Raw genomic sequence first — 18760 nt, forward strand, 5'->3', positions numbered from 1 at the left:
AGCCTTGCATTGGTCACCAGGCTGGTTTGGGTTGTGAAGTATTACCCTCTTGCTTAGAGGATGTAGAATTAGAGGCTGGCCCGTTTCTGCAAAAGGGACGAAAATTAGGCCTATTTTTAGCCTTAAAAGACCTATCCTGTGGGAGGGCGTGGCCCTTTCCCCCAGTGATGTCTGAAATAATCTCTTTCAAATCAGGTCCAAATAATGTCTTACCCTTGAAAGGGATGTTAAGCAATTTTGTCTTGGAAGACACATCCGCTGACCAAGACTTTAGCCAAAGCGCTCTGCGCGCCACGATAGCAAACCCTGAATTTTTCGCCGCTAATCTAGCTAATTGCAAAGCGGCATCTAAAATAAAAGAGTTAGCCAATTTAAGTGCTTGAACTCTGTCCATAACCTCCTCATACGAAGATTCTTTATTGAGCGACTTTTCTAGTTCCTCGAACCAGAAACACGCTGCCGTAGTGACAGGAACAATGCATGAAATTGGTTGTAGAAGGTAACCCTGCTGAACAAAAATCTTTTTAAGCAAACCTTCTAATTTTTTATCCATAGGATCTTTGGAAGCACAACTATCTTCGATAGGAATAGTAGTGCGTTTATTTAGAGTAGAAACCGCCCCCTCGACCTTGGGGACTGTCTGCCATAAGTCCTTTCTGGGGTCGACTATAGGAAATAATTTCTTAAATATAGGGGGGGGGACAAAAGGTATGCCGGGCCTTTCCCACTCCTTATTTACTATGTCCGCCACCCGCTTGGGTATAGGAAAAGCGTCGGGGGGCACCGGAACCTCTAGGAACTTGTCCATCTTACATAATTTCTCTGGAGTGACCAAATTGTCACAATCATCCAGAGTAGATAATACCTCCTTAAGCAGTGCGCGGAGATGTTCTAATTTAAATTTAAATGTCACAACATCAGGTTCAGCTTGTTGAGAAATTTTTCCTGAATCTGAAATTTCTCCCTCAGACAAAACCTGCCTCATGGCCCCTTCAGATTGGTGTGAGGGTATGTCAGAACAGTTATCATCAGCGTCCTCTTGCTCTTCAGTGTTTAAAACAGAGCAATCGCGCTTTCTCTGATAAGTAGGCATTTTGGATAAAATGTTTGCTATAGAGTTATCCATTACAGCCGTTAATTGTTGCATGGTAATAAGAATTGGCGCACTAGATGTACTAGGGGCCTCTTGTGTGGGCAAAACTGGTGTAGACACAGAAGGCGATGATGTAGTATCATGTTTACTCCCCTCATTTGAGGAATCATCTTGGGCAATATCATTATCTGTGGCATTGCTGTCCCTACTTTGTTTGGACACTATGGCACAATTATCACATAAATTTAAATGGGGAGACACCTTGGCTTTCATACATAAAGAACATAGCTTATCTGATGGTACAGACATGTTAAACAGGCTTAAACTTGTCAACAAAGCACAAAAAACGTTTTAAAATAAAACCATTACTGTCACTTTAAATTTCAAACTGAAAACACTTTATTACTGAATATGTGAAAAAGTATGAAGGAATTGTTCAAAATTCACCAAAATTTCACCACAGTGTCTTAAAGCATTAAAAGTATTGCACACCAAATTTCACCCTTTAACCCTTAAATTAACGGAACCGGAGCCGTTTTTACATTTAACCCCTATACAGTCCCAGCTATATGCTTTGCTGAGACCCAACCAAGCCCAGAGGGGAATACGATACCAAATGATGCCTTCTATAAGCTTTTTCAGTGATTCTTAGCTCCTGACACATGCATCTGCATGCCTTGTTCTCCAAAAACAACTGCGCATTAGTGGCGCGAAAATGAGGCTCTGTCTATAACTAGAAAAGGCCTCCATCTGAAAAAGGTGTCCAACACAGTGCCTGACGTTTTTCTAAACAATCCCCAAGATTATAATAACCATTAATAGTTAGAATCTGCAAAATATGCCTAGCAAAGCAATCGTTTTAGCCCAGAAAAATGTCTACCAGTTTTTTAAGCCCTTATGAAGCCCTTTATTCTTTTATTTAGCTAAGAAAATGGCTTACCGGTCCCCATAAGGGGAAATGACAGCCTTCCAGCATTACATAGTCTTGTTAGAAATATGGCCAGTCATACCTTAATCAGAAAAGTCTGCCAACTGTTTCCCCCAACTGAAGTTACTTCATCTCAACAGTCCTGTGTGGAAACAGCAATCGATTTTAGTAACTTCTGCTAAAATCATCTTCCTCTTACAAACAGAAATCTTCATCTTTTTTCTGTTTCAGAGTAAATAGTACATACCAGCACTATTTTAAAATAACAAACACTTGATTGAAGAATAAAAACTACATTTAAACACCAAAAAACTCTTAACCATCTCCGTGGAGATGTTGCCTGTGCAACGGCAAAGAGAATGACTGGGGTGGGCGGAGCCTAGGAGGGATCATGTGACCAGCTTTGCTGGGACTCTTTGCCATTTCCTGTTGGGGAAGAGAATATCCCACAAGTAAGGATGACGCCGTGGACCGGACACACCTATGTTGGAGAAATCAAGTTAACAAGCAAATATAAAAAACGGTACTGTGCCTTTAAGAGAAACAAATTTTGTCAGAATTTGAAAAACAGTGAAAAAATGCAGTAAATCAAACGAAATTTTTACAGTGTATGTAATAGGCTAGCAGAGCATTGCATCCACTTGCAAATGGATGATTAACCCCTTAGTTCAAAAAACGGATAAAAAAAACGAAATAGACGTTTTTTTAACAGTCACAACCAACTGCCACAGCAAGCTGTGGTCCTACCTTCCCCAATAAATGACTTTGGAAAGCCTTTGAGCCCTTTAGAGATGTCCTATAGCATACAGGGGAGCTGGATGTCACAGTTTGTAATTTTAACTGCACCAACTGTAACTTTTATACTATAACAGTGGAAAGCCTCAGTAAAACTGTTTCTAGTCAAAATTTAAGCCAGCCATGTGGAAAAAACTAGGCCCCAATAAAGTTTTATCACCAATGCATATATAAAAACGATTAAACATGCCAGCAAACGTTTATATTGCAATATCATAAGGGTATTACCCCTGGGAGTAAGCATGATACCAGTCGTTATTAAATCACTGTATTCAGGCTTAACTTACATTAATCCGGTATCAGCAGCATTTTCTAGTGTTTTCCATCTCTAGAAAAAATTATAACTGCACATACCTGATAGCAGAATAAACTGCACGCCATTCTCTCGCTGAAGTTACCTCATCTGTGTAATCCCCTCAGACATATGTGAGAATAGCAATGGATCTTAGTTACAACCTGCTAAGATCATAGAAACCTCAGGCAGATTCTTCTTCTATTTACTGCCTGAGATAAAATAGCACAACTCCGGTACTATTTAAAAATAACAAACTTTTGATTGAAGAAAATAAACTAACTATATTTAACCACTCTCTCCTACAACATCCTAGCTTGTTGAGAGTTGCAAGAGAATGACTGGCTATGACAGTTAGGGGAGGAGCTATATTACAGCTCTGCTGTGGGTGTCCTCTTGCAACTTCCTGTTGGGAATGAGAATATCCCACAAGTAATGGATGATCCGTGGACTGGATACACCTTACAAGAGAAAGTCTATCTTTGGACTCCTTGTTTGCGGACAACGATAATTTATAAAGCCTTTCTGGTCAGCCCTGCTAAAGTCATATACTTACATAAAATTGAAATATGTAAAAAATAGGACCACAAATAGGTGCATCAGTCGACTTAAGAAGTTTCAAACAATTTTGAAAATCTTCATTCACAGAGTCTTCTGAGATTTGCACCAAAGAGCAAATGAAACTGCTACAGGAGCAATGCTTGCTTAAAACAGGCATTTCGATGAATAGTTATCTATTTCATATCCATATGGTTCTTGAAAAATGTACTGTTCTCTATGGGAAGAGTAGTGCACTTGGCTAAAGCCAAATAGCACTATCCACCATTGGAAATGTTTCTCAAAGCTCCAGGAACAGGAAAAAAAATAAATCTCTTGTGACTTAGCAGAAGGTTTTTAAACATTAAATCCAGTTGTTTGGAAAAAAAAAAATTCCTGAAATAATTTAGGGTCTTATATGCCTAAAGTACATAAAACCTCTTAATGCAAAGAACTTAGATGCTCAAGCTCAGAAACTAAAGAGGAAGACTCTGTGATTAGTAAAAGTCTTCTGATCATCATATAAAACTCACCTTCAGAAAACAACCTTTGGTGCCCGAGTCTAAAAACTATAAGGGCATCCTAAGGAGTTCTGATCTCTAATGATGCAGAAGAACCTGATAATGTAACTTTAGAATGACTTTCAGACATAATACACTACATTGTAGTCTTCTGTATTTAAAAAGATCACTCATTTGTCTCCAGGTATCAAGATTATCGGTATACTCTGAGGTCCTGTGTGCGCTCTAACACTCTTTGGGCTCAATTTAGCAAACATAGGTGTACAGGGGCATACATATTTGTCCCTGACGTCCAGCTTCTCCTCTAGCGGACAGCATGCCCATATTTACCATTGCACACAAGCGCTCCTGTGTGCTTGCATGCAACCCCACCTCAAGTCTGTGCATAGCCAATCACGTGCAAGAAGAGACTGGGGAGATTGAAATTCTCCACCTAAGAGGTGGAGAACAGGAAAGGGAAGTAGCAGTCTCATGACCACTGCTTGATAAATCCTGACTGCAATTTGCTTGTGCAAACCTGCCAGACAAAGCGGAGAAAAGGGCTTGAATAATCAAGTCCGTTGTGTTTTCTCTAACATCTCATCCTTAAGGGACCGATTCTCTAAAGCTTTCTGCTCAGGTAACATTTTCTTAAATGATCATCAAGTACTATAAGGCTTTTCACAAAATTCTGTAAAGGCAAATTTTACCTTAAAGGGACATTAAACCCAACATTTTTATTTTATGATTCAGTCAGAGAATACAATTTTAAACATTCCAATTATCTAATTTGCTTCTTTTTTTTTAGATATCCTTTGTTGAAGAAATAGCAATGCACATGGGTCAGCCAATAACACAAGGCATCTATGTGCAAACACAAATCATCAACTACTGAGCCTATCTAGATATGCTTTTCAAGAAAGAATATCAAGAGAATTAAGCAAATTAGATAATAGAAGTAAATGAGAAGGTTGTTTAAAATTGTATTCTCTATCTGAATAATGAAAGAAAAATGTTGGGTTTAATGTCCCTCTAGATCTATGGGTCTAATGATCTAAAGCGCTCTACTCTGTATAGATACTCTTAGAAATTGCATCAGTACTGTGAGGCAAATTTTAAATTAATAGCTATACACGGTTTTGGATGAGAAGGAGAGACACATACATTGCAAAATAATGCTCAAAAGTAGTCCGCAAAGATTTCGAGAGATTTCTCTCCGTGCTGGTGTGTTTTTTTGATCATCAGGTTTATTGTATCTCGTTAAAGAGTGTTCTGGTTTAAAAATGTTATAAATTGACATTGTAAGTATAAACAAATGTGTTTCATAAGACATATTTTATACCAAAATAAAAAATAAATAAATTATTAAGTAAAACTTCTCATTTTAAGCATGCAGGAAAAATGAACTGTACACAATACATTGTATATTACGTATTATTATTAATGAATTGTATGTTGCTGAATTTCTCTCAAAATATGCATGATGTATATTACATGCATAGAAAAAAACACAATTTATGCTTACCTGATAAATTTATTTCTCTTGTGGTGTATCCAGTCCACGGATCATCCATTACTTGTGGGATATTCTCATTCCCAACAGGAAGTTGCAAGAGGACACCCACAGCAGAGCTGTAATATAGCTCCTCCCCTAACTGTCATAGCCAGTCATTCGACCGAAAACAAGCTGAGAAAGGAGGAACCATAGGGTGCAGTGGTTACTGTAGTTTAAATTTAAAAATTACCTGCCTTAAAATGACAGGGCGGGCCGTGGACTGGATACACCACAAGAGAAATAAATTTATCAGGTAAGCATAAATTGTGTTTTCTCTTGTAAGGTGTATCCAGTCCACGGATAGTCCATTACTTGTGGGATACCAATACCAAAGCTAAAGTACACGGATGAAGGGAGGGACAAGGCAGAACCTTAAATGGAAGGAACCACTGCCCGTAAAAGCTTTCTCCCAAATATAGCCTCTGTAGAAGCAAAAGTATCAAATTTGTAAAATTTTGAAAAAATATGAAGCGAAGACCAAGTCGTCGCCTTGCAAATCTGATCAAAAGAAGCCTCATTTTTAAAGGCCCAAGTGGAAGCCACAGCTCTAGTGGAATGAGCTGTAATCCTTTCAGGACGTTGCTGTTCAGCAGTCTCATAGGCTAAGCGGATTAAGCTTCTTAGTCAAAAAGAAAAAGAGGTTGCCGAAGCCTTTTGACCTCTGCTCTGTCCAGAGTAGACAACAAACAAAGCAGATGTTTGATGAAAATCTTTAGTAGCTTGTAAGTAAAACTTTAAAGCACGGACCACGTCCAAATTGTGTAACACAAGGATGGAACAACAATCTCTTGATTGATATTCTTGTTAGATACCACCTTAGGTAAGAACCCAGGTCTGGTACGCAGGACTACCTTATCCGTATGAAAAATCAGATAAGGAGAATCACATTGTAAGGCAGATAGCTCAGAAACTCTACGAGCCGAGGAAATTGCTACCAAAAAAAGAACTTTCCAAGATAAAAGCTTGATATCTATGGAATGAAGAGGTTCAAACGGAACTCCTTGAAGAACCTTAAGAACCAAGTTTAAGCTCCATGGTGGAGCAACAGGTTTAAACACAGGCTTGATTCTAACTAAAGCCTGACAAAATGCCTGAACGTCTGGAACATCTGCCAGACGCTTAACTAGCTGACAATCCTTTTTCCAAACCTTCTTGGACAAAAGATAATATCCTAGCAATCCTGACCTTACTCCATGAGTAACCCTTGGATTCACACCAATAAAGATATCTACGCCATACCTTATGGTAAATTTTCCTGGTGACAGGCTTTCGTGCCTGTCTTAAGGTATCAATAACTGACACGGAGAAGCCACGCTTTGATAAAATCAAGCGTTCAATCTCCAGGCAGTCAGCCTCAGAGAAATTAGATTTGGATGGTTGAAAGGACCCTGAAGTAGAAGGTCCTGTTTCAGAGGCAGAGACCATGGTGGAAAGGATGACATGTCCACTAGATCTGCATACCAGGTCCTGCGTGGCCACGCAGGTGCTATCAGAATCACAGATGCTCTCTCCTGCTTGATCTTGGCAATCAGTCGAGGGAGCAGAGGAAACAGTGGAAACACATAAGCCAGGTTGAAAGACCAGGGCGCTGTCGCCTTGGGATCCCTGGACCTGGATCCATAACATGGAAGGTTGGCCTTCTGGCGAGATGCCATGAAATCCAGTTCTGGTTTGCCCCAACGATGAATCAGTTGTGCAAATGCCTCCGGATGGAGTTCCCGCTCTCCCGGATGAAAAGTCTGACGACTTAGAAAATCCGCCTCCCAGTGCTCTACACCTGTGATATGGATAGCTGATAGGTGGCAAGAGTGAATCTCTGCCCAGCGAATTATTTTTTAAACTTCTAACATCTCTAGGGAACTTCTCGTTCCCCCTTGATGGTTGATGTAAGCTACAGTCGTGATGTTGTCCGACTGAAATCTGATGTACCTCAGAGTTGCTAACTGAGGCCAAGCCTGAAGAGCCTTGAATATCGCTCTTAGTTCCAGAATATTTAATGGAAGGAGAGACTCCTCCTGAGTCCACGATCCCTGAGCCTTCAGGGAGTTCCAGACTGCACATCAACCTAGAAGGCTGGCATCTATCGTAACAATTGTCCAATCTGGCCTGCGAAAGGTCATACCTTTGGACAGATGGACCCGAGATAGCCACCAGAGAAGAGAATCCCTGGCAGGAATTTAGAAGCTTTGATAACCTGGACTCCGTCAGGTGAATTTTCATTTCTACAGAATCTATCAGAGTCCCTAGAAAGGAAACTCTTGTGAGTGGGGATAGAGAACTCTTTTCCTTGTTCACTTTTCACCCATGCGACCACAGAAATGCCAGTACTACGTCCGTATGAGACTTGGCAATTTGGAAGTTTGACGCCTGTATCAGGATGTCGTCTAAATAAGGGGCTACTGCTATGCCCCGCGGCCTTAGGACCGCCATAAGTGACCCTAGAACCTTTGTAAAGATTATTGGGGCTGTAGCTAATCCCAAGGGAAGAGCTACAACTGGTAATGCCTGTCTTAAAAGGCAAACCTGAGAAACTGATGATGATCTTTGTGTATCGGAATGTGAAGATAAGCATCTTTTAGATCCAGTGTAGTCATATATTGACCCTCCTGGATCAGTGGTAGGATGGTACGAATAGTTTCCATCTTGAACGACGGATCTTTGAGGAATTTGTTTAAGATCTTTAGATCCAAAATTGGTCTGAAGTTTCCCTCTTTTTTGGGAACCACAAACAGATTTGAGTAAAAACCCTGTCCCTGTTCCTCCTTTGGAACTGGATGGATCACTCTCATAACTAGGAGGACTCGTACACAGTGTAAGAATGCCTTTCTCTTTATCTGGTTTGCAGATAATTGTGAAAGGTGAAATCTCCCTTTTGGGGGGGAAGCTTTGAAGTCCAGAACATATCCCTGGGATATAATTTCCAACGCCCAGGGATCCTGAACATCTCTTGCCGATGCCTGGGCAAAGAGTGAAAGTCTGCCCCCTACTAGATCCGTTCCTGGATAGGGGGCCGTTCCTTTATGCTGTCTTAGAGGCAGCAACAGGCTTTTTTACCTGCTTACCATTTTTCCATGTCAGGTTTGGTCTCCAGACCGTCTTGGATTGAGCAAAAGTTCCCTCTTGTTTATTATTAGAGGAAGTTGATGCCGCACCTGCCTTGAAGTTTTGAAAGGCACGAAAATTAGACTGTTTGGCCCTAGATTTGGACCTGTCCTGAGGAAGGGCATGACCTTTTCCTCCAGTGATATCAGCAATAATCTCCTTCAACCAGGCCCAAATAGGGTCTGCCCCTTGAAGGGAATGTTAAGTAGCTTAGATTTTGAAGTCAAGTCAGCTGACCATGATCTAAGCCATAGCGCTCTGCGCGCCTGTATAGCAAAACCAGAATTCTTAGCCGTTAGTTTAGTCAAATGAACAATGGCATCAGAATAAAAGAATTGGCTAGCTTAAGTGCTCTAAGTTTGCCAAGTATGTCATCCAATGGAGTCGCTACCTGTAAAGCCTCTTCCAGAGACTTAAACCAGTACGCCGCAGCAGCAGTGACAGGGGCAATGCATGCAAGGGGCTGTAGGATAAAACCTTGTTGAATAAATATTTTCTTAAGGTAACCTCTAATTTTTTATCCATTGGATCTAAAAAAAAAACACAACTATCCTCGTCAGGGATAGTAGTACACTTTACTAGAGTAGAAACTGCTCCCTCCACCTTAGGGACTGTCTGCCATAAGTCCCATGTGGTGGCGTCTATTGGAAACATTTTTCTAAAAATAGGAGGGAAAGAGAACGGCACACCTGGTCTATCCCATTCCTTATTAATAATTTCTGTAAACCTTTTAGGTATTTGGAAAAACATCAGTACACACCGGCACTGCAAAGTATTTATCCAGTCTACACAATTTCTCTGGCACTGCAATGGTATCACAGTCATTCAGAGCAGCTAAAACCTCCCTAAGCAACACGCGGAGTTGTTCAAGCTTAAATTTAAATGTAGAAATATTAGAATCAGGTATCTTTCCTGAGTCATTAACATCACCCACTGACTGAAGCTCTCTTTCCTCAGCTTCTGCATATTGTGAGGCAGTATCAGACATGGTTCTTAAAGCGTCAGTATGCTCTGCATTTTGTCTCACCCCAGAGCTATCTCGCTTACCTCTAAGTTCAGGTAGTCTGGCTAATACCGCTGACAGTGTATTATCCATGACTGCCGCCATGTCTTGTAAAGTAAACGCTATGGGCGCCCTAGATGTACTTGGCGCCATTTGAGCGTGAGTCCCTTAAGCGGGAGTCAAAGGGTCTGACACGTGGGGAAAGTTAGTCGGCATAACTTCCCCCTTGTCAGATTCCTCTGGTGATACATTTTTTAAAGACAGAAAATGATCTTTATTGCATAAAATGAAATCCGTACATTTGGTACACATTCTAAGAGGGGGTTTCACCATGGCTTTTAAACATAATAAACAAGGAGTTTCTTCTATGTCAGACATGTTCATACAGAATAGCAATGAGACTAGCAAGCTTGGAAAACACTTTAAATCAAGTTAACAAGCAAATATAAAAAACAGTACTGTGCCTTTAAGAGAAACAAATTTTGTTAGAATTTGAAAAACAGTGAAAAAATGCAGTAAATCAAACAAAATTTTTACAGTGTGTATAATAGGCTAACAGAGCATTGCACCCACTTGAAAATGGATGATTAACCCCTTAGTTCAAAAAACGGATAAAAAAAACGAAATAGACTTTTTTTAACAGTCACAACCAACTGCCACAGCAAGCTGTGGCCCTACCTTCCCCAATAAACGACTTTGGAAAGCCTTTGGGCCCTTTAGAGATGTCCTATAGCATTCAGAGGGCCTTTGAGGGAAGCTGGATGTCACAGTTTGTAATTTTAACTGCACCAACTATAACTTTTATACTACAACAGTGGAAATTGTTTCTAGTCAAAATTTAAGCCAGCCATGTGGAAAAAACTAGGCCCCAATAAAGTTTTATCACCAATGCATATATAAAAACGATTAAACATGCCAGCAAACGTTTATATTGCAATATCATAAGGGTATTACCCCTGGGAGTAAGCATGATACCAGTCGTTATTAAATCACTGTATTCAGGCTTAACTTACATTAATCTGGTATCAGCAGCATTTTCTAGTGTTTTCCATCTCTAGAAAAAATTATAACTGCACATACCTGATAGCAGAATAAACTGCACGCCATTCTCTCGCTGAAGTTACCTCATCTGTGTAATCCCCTCAGACATATGTGAGAATAGCAATGGATCTTAGTTACAACCTGCTAAGATCATAGAAACCTCAGGCAGATTCTTCTTCTATTTACTGCCTGAGATAAAATAGCACAACTCCGGTACTATTTAAATATAACAAACTTTTTATTGAAGAAAATAAACTAGCTATATTTAACCACTTTCTCCTACAACGTCCTTGCTTGTTGAGAGTTGCAAGAGAATGACTGGCTATGACAGTTAGGGGAGGAGCTATATTACAGCTCTGCTGTGGGTGTCCTCTTGCAACTTCCTGTTGGGAATGAGAATATCCCACAAGTAATGGATGATCCGTGGACTGGATACACCTTACAAGAGAAACAGTTAAATAGGAAGCGAGGACCATTAAATACTATACAAACAACAAATGCATAATAAATTATGCAAAAGCGCTGTCTGAATTTCGAATGAGCAACAAATTCCATTTTCTATCCCCCTGCATCATGTGACCGATCAGCCAATCACAGAATGCATATGCTTATAATACTGTGAATTTTTGCATATGCTTAGTAGGAGTTGGTGCCTCAGAAGGTGTGCATATAAAAGGATTGTGCTCATTTTGATAATGGAAGTGAATTGTTAAGTTGTTCAAGACTGAATGCTCTATCTGAATCATGAAAGTTTTATTTTCACTTTAGTTATCCTTTAGTGGTCTGTAACAGTACGTTAATTCAAGTTTGTGCTTTTATGTGTGCTGGACATAATTTAAAGCCGGCACTAGCTAGGGGTGTAAAGTAACTTTGTTGCATGATAAAATTGCCTTACTAGCAGGATGATAAAATCAAATGGCTTCCTGTACAAAAAAGTTGAAGATTTAAAATACTTTTCAATTATTTACCAGATAATATTAAAAGATGAAAGATTGCACGGTTTGCCTTCAAGGAGCAGTCAATGTAAGGCATTAAAAGGGACATTAAACACCTGGAGACGGTAATAAAAAATGATAAATCATATATATATATATATATGTATATATATATATATATATATATATATATATATATATATATATATATATATATATATATATATATATATATATAAATCTGCAATATACATTAATTATTTTTTGTCCCCTTTTCCTGTAATTCCATTCTGAAATTGTGACCTTTTCACTTCCTGTTAGAAATGGAAGTGCAGAACACGCAGCCGTTGGCTGCACACTCTAGTGACCTATTTATAACTCTCCCTAATTGGCCACTGCAGAGAAGGTATCAAGTTACAATATGGCAGCTCCCATGGTTATATAGACACTAAAACATTACACTTATTTTGTCAATATTTAAACAGCTAATGAAACTTTAAAACATACATCTACATGGTATTCTCAGGATAACCTTTTCTTTCAATGCTTCATTCTATCTAGCATTTATTTGGTGTTTAAAGTCCCTTTAAGATGCACCTCTAGAAAGAACATTTATTTGTGTTTTAAAAACAGAAATTAAAATTTCAACACATTAAATTGCACAGGTTTCTGACATACATTGTGATTTAATTAACTGTAACAGGCACATTAAAATCTTAATAAATACGTGGTTTGTGACTAAAAGTGAGAGAACAGCATTTATTTTCTGAGAAATACTCAGAAATCAGTCTAAGTAAACATTTCATTCAATAGCCTCGAGTGATTAATCTTGGAACTGCTGATTCCAAGTTGCATTTCAATTACTGAATACTTTTCTCACACTGAATAAACAAACTACGTACCATTTGAAGTGCTGAAAGTTCTTCAGTCAGGAGTGAAATCTGAATATTGCAATGTTTTTTCACAGTCTCTACCTGAAATGAAATTGCACATAGCACACAAAATTAAACAAAGTACAAATATACAACAGTTATTGCAGTACTGTATTGTTAAAGTAGGATGCTCTTTTTTTGTGTGGAGGGTCAGTGTTTACATAGATATTTATAGGTTGCGTGTACCAAATGCAGCAAAAACGAGGATATTTGTTGCAACCATTAAACTTTTATGATTCAGATAGAGGATGCAATTTTAAACAGACTTTTCAATTTACTTCTATTATCAAAATTTAGGGGTTGATCACAATCCTATAGAAAAAATGAATAAAATTAATTATCTGCAAAACTCCCTGAAGACTTTAAAGGGACATTAAACATGTTGCAATGGTAATAAAAAAATTATATATCTGTACATATATCCCACTAGAGGGGTTAAAGATGAAGAGCGTGCGCATCATCAATGCTACAGAGGATGTGACGAAGTGGGGAGATATCTACATATGTGGTGGCATTGTGGGGGGGTCAAGCGGATATGGGATTACATCTCAAATTACTTAAGCATAATATTAGAAGCAGATATAGCCCTTTCTCCAGAGCAGGCCCTTTTACATTTTCCACTAGAAGGACATCTAAAGAGGCATTCTAAATTAGTTAATATGATCTGTACTGTCACGCGCATGTGTATAGCTAAGTTTTGGAAGATGGATACCCCTTCATTTGAGTATATTGAAAAGAGAATAGAATACCACTATAATATGTCAAGTGCCACAGCAGAACTCTTAAACACTAAAGACCATTTCATTGAAATGTGGGAACCATATATTATGCATATTGAAAGGTCTAGAAGGATAGGACAGACTGCCATATAAAAGGCCAGTGGTAGAAGAGATATTGTGTGAGAATTGTTTCTATCTGTTTGGAATAGGATACTATGTTGGATACGAAAGTAATATAATTCGGAGTAAAATCCCGATAAGTATATAACGAATGTGACTTTTTTCAGACTGAACCTGTATTGCTTCCTGTTTGAAGTTTATTTGTATTATGATGTTTTGATATGAAAAATCAATAAAAATATTTAAACAAAAAAAAAAAAATGATATATCATATACATAAAAAATACTTTACAATATACTTTCATTATTTATTTTGTCCCCTTTTTCTGTAATTCCATTCTAAAATTGTGAGCTTTTCAGTTCCTGTTAGAAATGGAAGCACAGAACACTGTTATATTCCACACAGCTATTGGCTGCACATTCTAGTGACCTATTTACAGCTGTCTCTAATTGGCCACAACAGAGAAGGTAACCTAAGTTACAACATGGCAGCTCCCATTGTTTTATAGACACTAAAAGTTTACACTTCTTTTGTTAATATTTAAACAGCTAATGAAACTTTAAAAAAATACATCTACATGTTATTCTCAGACTAATCTTTTCTTTTAACACATCATTCTATATAGAATTTACTTACAGGTAGATAACGAGTTGTGCGTTTGTGTCTTAATGCTGAAAAATGGTAATTTCAGCGTTAAAACAGCAACGCAGCCATTACAAGTCTTTTCGGTATAGCTGTACCACAAGTCTTTTAGCCTGTAACGCCACGTCAGTCCCGCACTCGTAAAAATGACGTTTTTTCATGGGACTTCCATAGCGCAACCATTATAAGTTTTGCGGTGAGGCTAAAAAGCTTGCATTCCAGCCTAAACCGACAAGATCTGTACCGCCATCTGAGAGCAGTAGTTATGAGTTTTACGCAACAAAACTGTTAGATAAAACTCATAGCTAAAGTGTTACAAAGTACACTAAACATCCATAAACTACCTATTAACCCCTAAACCGAGGCCCTCCTGCATCGCAAACACTATATTAAAGTTATTAACCCCTAATCTGCTGCTCCCCGACATTATCACCACTATAAAAAAGTTATTAACCCCTAAACCGCCCCCACTATACTAAAGTTATTAACCCCTATTCTGCTGCTCCCCGCCACCGCCGCCACTATAATAAACCTATTAACCCCTAAACCGCAAGTCCCCCACAATGAAATATACTAAATTAAACTATTAACCCCTAAACTGAAAGCCCCCCACATCGCAATAAACTAATTTAAACTAGAAACCCCTAAACCTAAAGCCCCCCTAACTTTATATTAAAATTACAATTTCCCTATCTTAAATTAAATTAAAACTTACCTGTCAAATTAAAAAAACATAATTTATGTAAGAACTTACCTGATAAATTCATTTCTTTCATATTAGCAAGAGTCCATGAGCTAGTGACGTATGGGATATACATTCCTACCAGGAGGGGCAAAGTTTCCCAAACCTCAAAATGCCTATAAATACACCCCTCACCACACCCACAATTCAGTTTAACGAATAGCCAAGAAGTGGGGTGATAAGAAAGGAGAGAAAGCATCAAAATAAGGAATTGGAATAATTGTGCTTTATACAAAAAAAATCATAACCACCACAACAAAAGGATGGGCCTCATGGACTCTTGCTAATATGAAAGAAATCAATTTATCAGGTAAGTTCTTACATAAATGTTTTCTTTCATGTAATTAGCAAGAGTCCATGAGCTAGTGACGTATGGGATAATAAATACCCAAGATGTGGAACTTCCACGCAAGAGTCACTAGAGAGGGAGGGATAAAATAAAGACAGCCAATTCCGCTGAAAAATAATAATCCACAACCCAAAACAAAAGTTTTAATCTCAATAATAAAAAAAACTGAAAATATAAGCAGAAGAATCAAACTGAAACAGCTGCCTGAAGTACTTTTCTACCAAAAACTGCTTCAGAAGAAGAAAACACATCAAAATGGTAGAATTTAGTAAAAGTATGCAAAGAAGACCAAGTTGCTGCTTTGCAAATCTGATCAACAGAAGCTTCATTCCTAAACGCCCAGGAAGTAGAAACTGACCTAGTAGAATGATCCGTAATTCTTCAAGGCGGGGATTTACCCGACTCTACATAAGCATGATGAATCAAAGACTTTAACCAAGACGCCAAAGAAATGGCGGAGGCCTTCTGACCTTTTCTGGACCCAGAAAAGATAACAAATAGACTAGAAGTCTTTCTAAAATCTTTAGTAGCTTCAACATAATATTTCAAAGCTCTTACTACATCCAAAGAATGTAAAGATCTCTCCTTTGAATTCTTAGGATTAGGACACAATGAAGGAACAGCAATTTCTCTACTAATGTTGTTAGAATTCACAACCTTAGGTAAAAATTTAAATGAAGTCCGCAACACTGCCTTATCCTGATGAAAAATCAGAAAAGGAGATTCACAAGAAAGAGCAGATAAATCAGAAACTCTTCTAGCAGAAGAGATGGCCAAACGGAACAGAACTTCCAAGAAAGTAATTTAATGTCCAGAGAATGCATAGGTTCAAATGGAGGAGCTTGTAAAGCCCTCAGAACCAAATTAAGACTCCAAGGTGGAGAGATTGACTTAATGACAGGTTTGATACGAACCAAAGCCTGTACAAAACAATGAATATCAGGAAGATTAGCAATCTTTCTGTGAAAAAGAACAGAAAGAGCAGAGATTTGTCCTTTCAAGGAACTTGCAGACAAACCTTTATCCAAACCATCCTGAAGAAACTGTAAAATTCTAAGAATTCTAAAAGAATGCCAGGAGAATTTATGAGAAGAACACCAAGAAATGTAAGTCTTCCAGACTCGATAATAAATCCTCCTAGACACAGATTTACGAGCCTGTAACATAGTATTAATTACTGAGTCAGAGAAACCTCTATGACTAAGAATCAAGCGTTCAATTTCCATACCTTCAAATTTAATGATTTGAGATCCTGATGGAAAAAAGGGCCTTGAGATAGAAGGTCTGGTCTTAACGAAAGAGTCCAAGGTTGGCAACTGGCCATCCGAATGAGATCCGCATACCAAAACCTGTGAGGCCATGCTGGAGCCACCAGCAGTACAAACGAACGTTCCATTAGAATTTTGGAAATCACTTTTGGAAGAAGAACTAGAGGCGGAAAGATATAGGCAGGATGATAATTCCAAGGAAGCGACAACGCGTCCACTGCCTCCGCCTGAGGATCCCTGGATCTGGACAGATACCTGGGAAGTTTCTTGTTTAGATGAGAGGCCATCAGATCTATTTCTGGAAGTCCCCAGATTTGAACAATCTGAAGAAATACCTCTGGGTGAAGGGACCATTCGCCCGGATGTAACGTCTGGCGACTGAGATAATCCGCTTCCTAATTGTCTACACCTGGGATGTGAACCGCAGAGATTAGACAGGAGCTGGATTTCGCCCATACAAGTATCCGAGATACTTCTTTCATAGCCTGAGGACTGTGAGTCCCACCCTGATGATTGACATATGCCACGGTTGTGACATTGTCTGTCTGAAAACAAATAAACGATTCTCTCTTCAGAAGAGGCCAGGACTGAAGAGCTCTGAAAATCGCACGGAGTTCCAAAATGTTGATTGGTAATCTCGCCTCCTGAGATTCCCAAACCCCCTGCGTTGTCAGAGATCCCCATACAGCTCCCCAACCTGACAGACTCGCATCTGTTGAGATCACAGTCCAGGTTGGACGAACAAAAGAAGCCCCTTGAACTAAACAATGGTGATCTATCCACCACGTCAGAGAGTGTCGTACATTGGGATTTAAGGATATTAATTGTGATATCTTTGTATAATCCCTGCACCATTGGTTCAGCATACAAAGCTGAAGAGGTCGCATGTGAAAACGAGCAAAGGGGATCGCGTCCGATGCAGCAGTCATGAGACCTAGAATTTCCATGCATAAAGCTACCGAAGGGAATAATTGAGACTGAAGGTTTCGACAGGCTGAAACCAATTTCAGACGTCTCTTTTCTGTTAGAGACAAGGTCATGGACACTGAATCTATTTGAAAACCCAAAAAGGTTACCTGAGTCTGAGGAATCAATGAACTCTTTGATAAATTGATCCTCCAACCATGTCTTTGAAGAAACGACACAAGTTGATTCGTATGAGATTCTGCAGAATGTGAAGACTGAGCAAGTACCAAGATATCGTCCAAATAAGGAAATAACGAAATACCCTGTTCTCTGATTACAGAGAGAAGGGCACTGAGAACCTTTGAAAAGATCCTTGGAGCTGTTGCTAGGCCAAATGGAAGGGCCACAAACTGGTAATGCTTGTCTAGAAAAGAGAATCTCAGAAACTGAAAGTGATCTGGATGAATCGGAATATGAAGATATGCATCCTGTAAATCTATTGTGGATATATAATGCCCTTGCTGAACAAAAGGCAGAATAGTCCTTATAGTTACCATTTTGAATGTTGGTATCCTTACATAACGATTCAATATCTTTAGATCCAGAACTGGTCTGAAGGAATTCTCCTTCTTTGGTACAATGAATAGATTTGAGTAAAACCCCATACCCTGTTCCAGAACTGGAACTGGCACAATTACTCCAGCCAACTCTAGATCTGAAACACATTTCAGAAATGCCTGAGCCTTCACTGGGTTTATTGGAATGCGAGAGAGAAAAAATCTCTTTGCAGGCGGCCTTACCTTGAAACCTATTCTGTACCCTTGTGAAACAATGTTCTGAATCCAAAGACTGTGAATCGAATTGATCCAAATGTCTTTGAAAAATCGTAACCTGCCCCCTACCAGCTGTGCTGGAATGAGGGCCGCACCTTCATGTGGACTTGGGAGCTGGTTTTGACTTTCTAAAAGGCTTGGATTTATTCCAGATTGGAGAAGGTTTCCAAACAGAAACCGTTCCTTTAGGGGAAGGGTCAGACTTCTGTTCCTTATTCTGACGAAAGGAACGAAAACGATTAGCAGCCCTATATTTACCTTTAGATTTTTTGTCCTGAGGCAAAAAAGTTCCTTTCCCCCCAGTAACAGTTGAAATAACAGAATCCAACTGGGAACCAAATAATTTATTACCTTGGAAAGAAAGAGAAAGCAAAGTTGACTTAGAAGACATATCTGCATTCCAAGTTTTAAGCCATAAAGCTCTTCTAGATAAAATAGCTAAAGACATATACCTGACATCAACTCTA

General features: G+C 38.9%; 1 protein-coding gene across 1 annotated transcript in view; it reads right to left on the reverse strand.

Moving 5' to 3' along the window:
* Nucleotides 1-18760, reverse strand: part of SCLT1 (sodium channel and clathrin linker 1) — a 555483-nt gene that overhangs the window by 223329 nt on the left and 313394 nt on the right. The window contains 1 exon segment of the mRNA XM_053703662.1: nucleotides 12684-12755. Coding sequence (XP_053559637.1) covers nucleotides 12684-12755 — 72 coding nt within the window.

The sequence above is a fragment of the Bombina bombina genome, chromosome 2 (assembly GCF_027579735.1).
Source record: "Bombina bombina isolate aBomBom1 chromosome 2, aBomBom1.pri, whole genome shotgun sequence".
Taxonomy (NCBI): domain Eukaryota; kingdom Metazoa; phylum Chordata; class Amphibia; order Anura; family Bombinatoridae; genus Bombina; species Bombina bombina.